Source organism: Lolium perenne, chromosome 4, assembly GCF_019359855.2.
Source record: "Lolium perenne isolate Kyuss_39 chromosome 4, Kyuss_2.0, whole genome shotgun sequence".
Classification (NCBI taxonomy): Eukaryota; Viridiplantae; Streptophyta; class Magnoliopsida; order Poales; family Poaceae; genus Lolium; species Lolium perenne.
This window is the reverse complement of record NC_067247.2, coordinates 363,768,385-363,771,041: the sequence shown is the minus strand read 5'-3', so window position 1 is coordinate 363,771,041 and position 2,657 is coordinate 363,768,385. Positions and strand designations below refer to the sequence as shown.

The following is a 2,657-nucleotide window of genomic DNA, read 5'->3' as shown; positions in this document are numbered from 1 at the left end:
TTTTTCCAGAACACAATCTTGTACTCTTCTGAAGATAGCCAAAAATAGATAGCGAACCATAGACCTGTAGATACCGACGAAAGTTCTCCCATAATTTTTTGAGCCGCAATGCCAAGGCTGCGTGCACGCACGCAACCATTAAAGCAGTCATACAACATCGGCAAGAGTACCAACACCAGTATTACTTTTTAGGTTATTTGTACTACTGTTAATGATTATATTGATAGATCCAGGAATTTTCGCAAAAAACCCCCTGTTCCAAGTTAGTAGACCAGTTTACCATAATTTACAAGTTTGCGTATGAGTTTGAGCTGGTAAACAAGTTTATGTATACGTGCAATGCTATTAACTCTTTCTAAAAAAAAGGCAACTGATGTTCCCTGTTCCAAGTCAAAGATAGGGGAAACAAATGTACTCGAGTAAGTTACGTGGATCGGCGTTAGATGGATTACATCTTTGCCACCATATATATTATGTTGACCTACCAACAAACAATACTACAAGTGTATAGTGCATCTATGAAAACAAGTACACTGTACAATGGATAACTCTGTATGCATACAAAACAGAAGCACAAAACTGGCAGAATTTTATTGGGCACCCAATTTGAGCTGCCAAAAGAAGAATAGAACAAAATCAAGAGAAACAATGGCTGTGGTCGCTGTTAAAAACTCGAGACCTTCGGTATTACTTAGCTTCGAATCAATTGATAATAAGCCTATTAATCAACTAGCCGTGTATATGTAGGTACACGTCGCTCGTTCCTTCTACAAACAAGAGCAAGAGTACGTATATATTGTGAGAAGAAGAATGAACAAAAACCAGAAGAGCAATAATTTGAAGGAGAACGCTGGAGGTGGTCTGGCCTACGCGCGTTGCAGGCACGGCGGCGCGCCGGAGCGGAGAGGGATGGCAGGGCGTAGGTGGTAGTAACAACGGGCGCGGCTTCTAGGAGCTGTCTCCGCGGAGCTTGTGGTGCCTGCCGGCCACCTTCTTGCGGTGCCCGTCGACGACCTTGGCGGGCTCCGGCAGGGGGTCCTTGGAGCCCTGCGAGACGATGCCGGACACCTGCTTCCCTCCGGAGGACAACCCCTCGAGGTCCTCGGGGTTGGCGGAGCTGATCCGTATGACCGAGCCCCCGGTGGCGGGCATGGGGTTGTTGAACTCGGAGCATGTCTTTCTGATCTCCCCGTCCTTGCCGGTGATGACCTTGAGCTCGCTGAGCTTCTCCATGGCCTTGGCGAAGGAGGGCAGGAAGTCGTCGGGCTTGTTGAGCATGTCCTTTATGATGGGCGTGGTCTTGGCGTCGATCCCCAGGAGACGGTCGATGGTGAGCGGCATCTTCTTGGCGATGACGTTGGCGAAGTAGGTGCCGTCGATGGAGTCGGGGTTGTGCTCGTCCATGTTGACGAATCCCGTGTCCCGGTTGGGCCCGTCGCAGAGCTTGCTGATGCTGGCCTGGTAGCCCGAGTCCATGGGCGTGGCGTCGGGCTCGATGAAGATGCACCTGACCTTGCCGATGCTGTGGCCTCCGGCGAGGAGCACCACCATCTCCTCGGCACTGAAGCCCCTGGAGAGGAACTCGGACACGAGCTTGGGGACGGGGATGTCCGGGCCGGGCAGGTTGTTGTCGGCCTCCTCGCGGTTGGAGACGAGCGAGTCGCGGCGGCCCATTTGCACCTTGTAGGCGGGGCCGCCGGCGAGGTGGATGGAGTCGCGGGCGCTGAGGACGACGATGTCAGCGCAGGAGACGGTGTTGGGGCACTTGGCCTCCAGCTCCTTCTTGGCCTCGTCGATGACCTCGAAGCCGCGCACCGAGATGTTGGGCCCGGCCTCCTTCTCCGCGCTTTGGTTGGAGAGAGGGTCGATCAGGATGGACGCGTCGCAGCCCTACGCCATGCATGGACACCACCAGTTCACGTTGCCATCTCCAATGAATATACTATCATTTTCGTAATGAAAGCAAATGCAATGAAAATGGGTAGGTACATTGGCGAAGCAGTCGTGGAAGATGAGACGGAGGAGGCCGGCGGCGGTGCCGGGGTCTTCCTTGAGCTTCTTCTCGATGACGGCGGCGACGATCTTCTCGGCGTCCGGGCAGGAGTCCTTGTAGAACTCGGGGGAGAGCTGGGCGGAGGCCAGGGGCGCGACGGCGGCGAGGAAGCCGAGGAGGAGGAGGAGGAGGAGGCGACAGGCGTCCATGGTGCGCGGGTGGGAGCAAGGGAAGCCTTGCGATGCCGGGACACGCCCAGGGTCGCGCTTAATACCGAGGCGGTCAACAGGGGAGCCCCCGCGCGGCGCGGACAGGGCGCGCATCACTGGGTGGCTGTCTCTTCTCTGCCTTGTTCGAGGTGTGTGTAATAATAGGATGAGCCCATGGCTTCCTTCCATCTCCATTCACATCTCTAGCTTTTCTCCATCGATCGGCATGCATATGCATGTCCACCTGCCTATGCCTGTACTATGACACCCGACACTTGTGTGTCCTCAAGCAATCAACATGAAAATCGATCACAGTCTGTGCTAACATGCATTGCATTTTTTACGAAGTATTCCAATCAATTCTTTTTTTTAGATAAAAGGAATTTCGTCCCTGGTTTCATTAAGGAAACCATTTTGTTACTACAAAGTCACAGACCATACCACCAAACACTACA

At 53.3% G+C, this 2,657-nt stretch overlaps 1 protein-coding gene across 1 annotated transcript; it reads right to left on the bottom strand.

Moving 5' to 3' along the window:
- Window positions 1-568: 568 nt before the first annotated feature.
- Window positions 569-2,324, bottom strand: LOC127296749 (peroxidase 44). The gene is made up of 2 exons (XM_051326955.1): window positions 1,990-2,324; window positions 569-1,890 (listed from the first exon to the last, which is right to left on the bottom strand). Exons 1-2 carry the CDS (start codon window positions 2,314-2,316, stop codon window positions 949-951), a joined length of 1,269 nt encoding a protein of 422 aa, XP_051182915.1. The 5' UTR covers window positions 2,317-2,324; the 3' UTR covers window positions 569-948.
- Window positions 2,325-2,657: the final 333 nt, after the last annotated feature.

What these genes read in the sequence shown, in the direction of transcription:
- LOC127296749 (XM_051326955.1), bottom strand. Translation starts at nt 2,316, where the DNA reads ATGCGCGCCCTGTCCGCGCCGCGCGGGGGCTCCCCTGTTGACCGCCTC. An exon ending in TCCACGACTGCTTCGCCAAT is followed by an intron (nt 1,891 to 1,989) that starts GTACCTACCCAT and finishes TGCATGGCGTAG; the next exon opens with GGCTGCGACGCGTCCATCCT.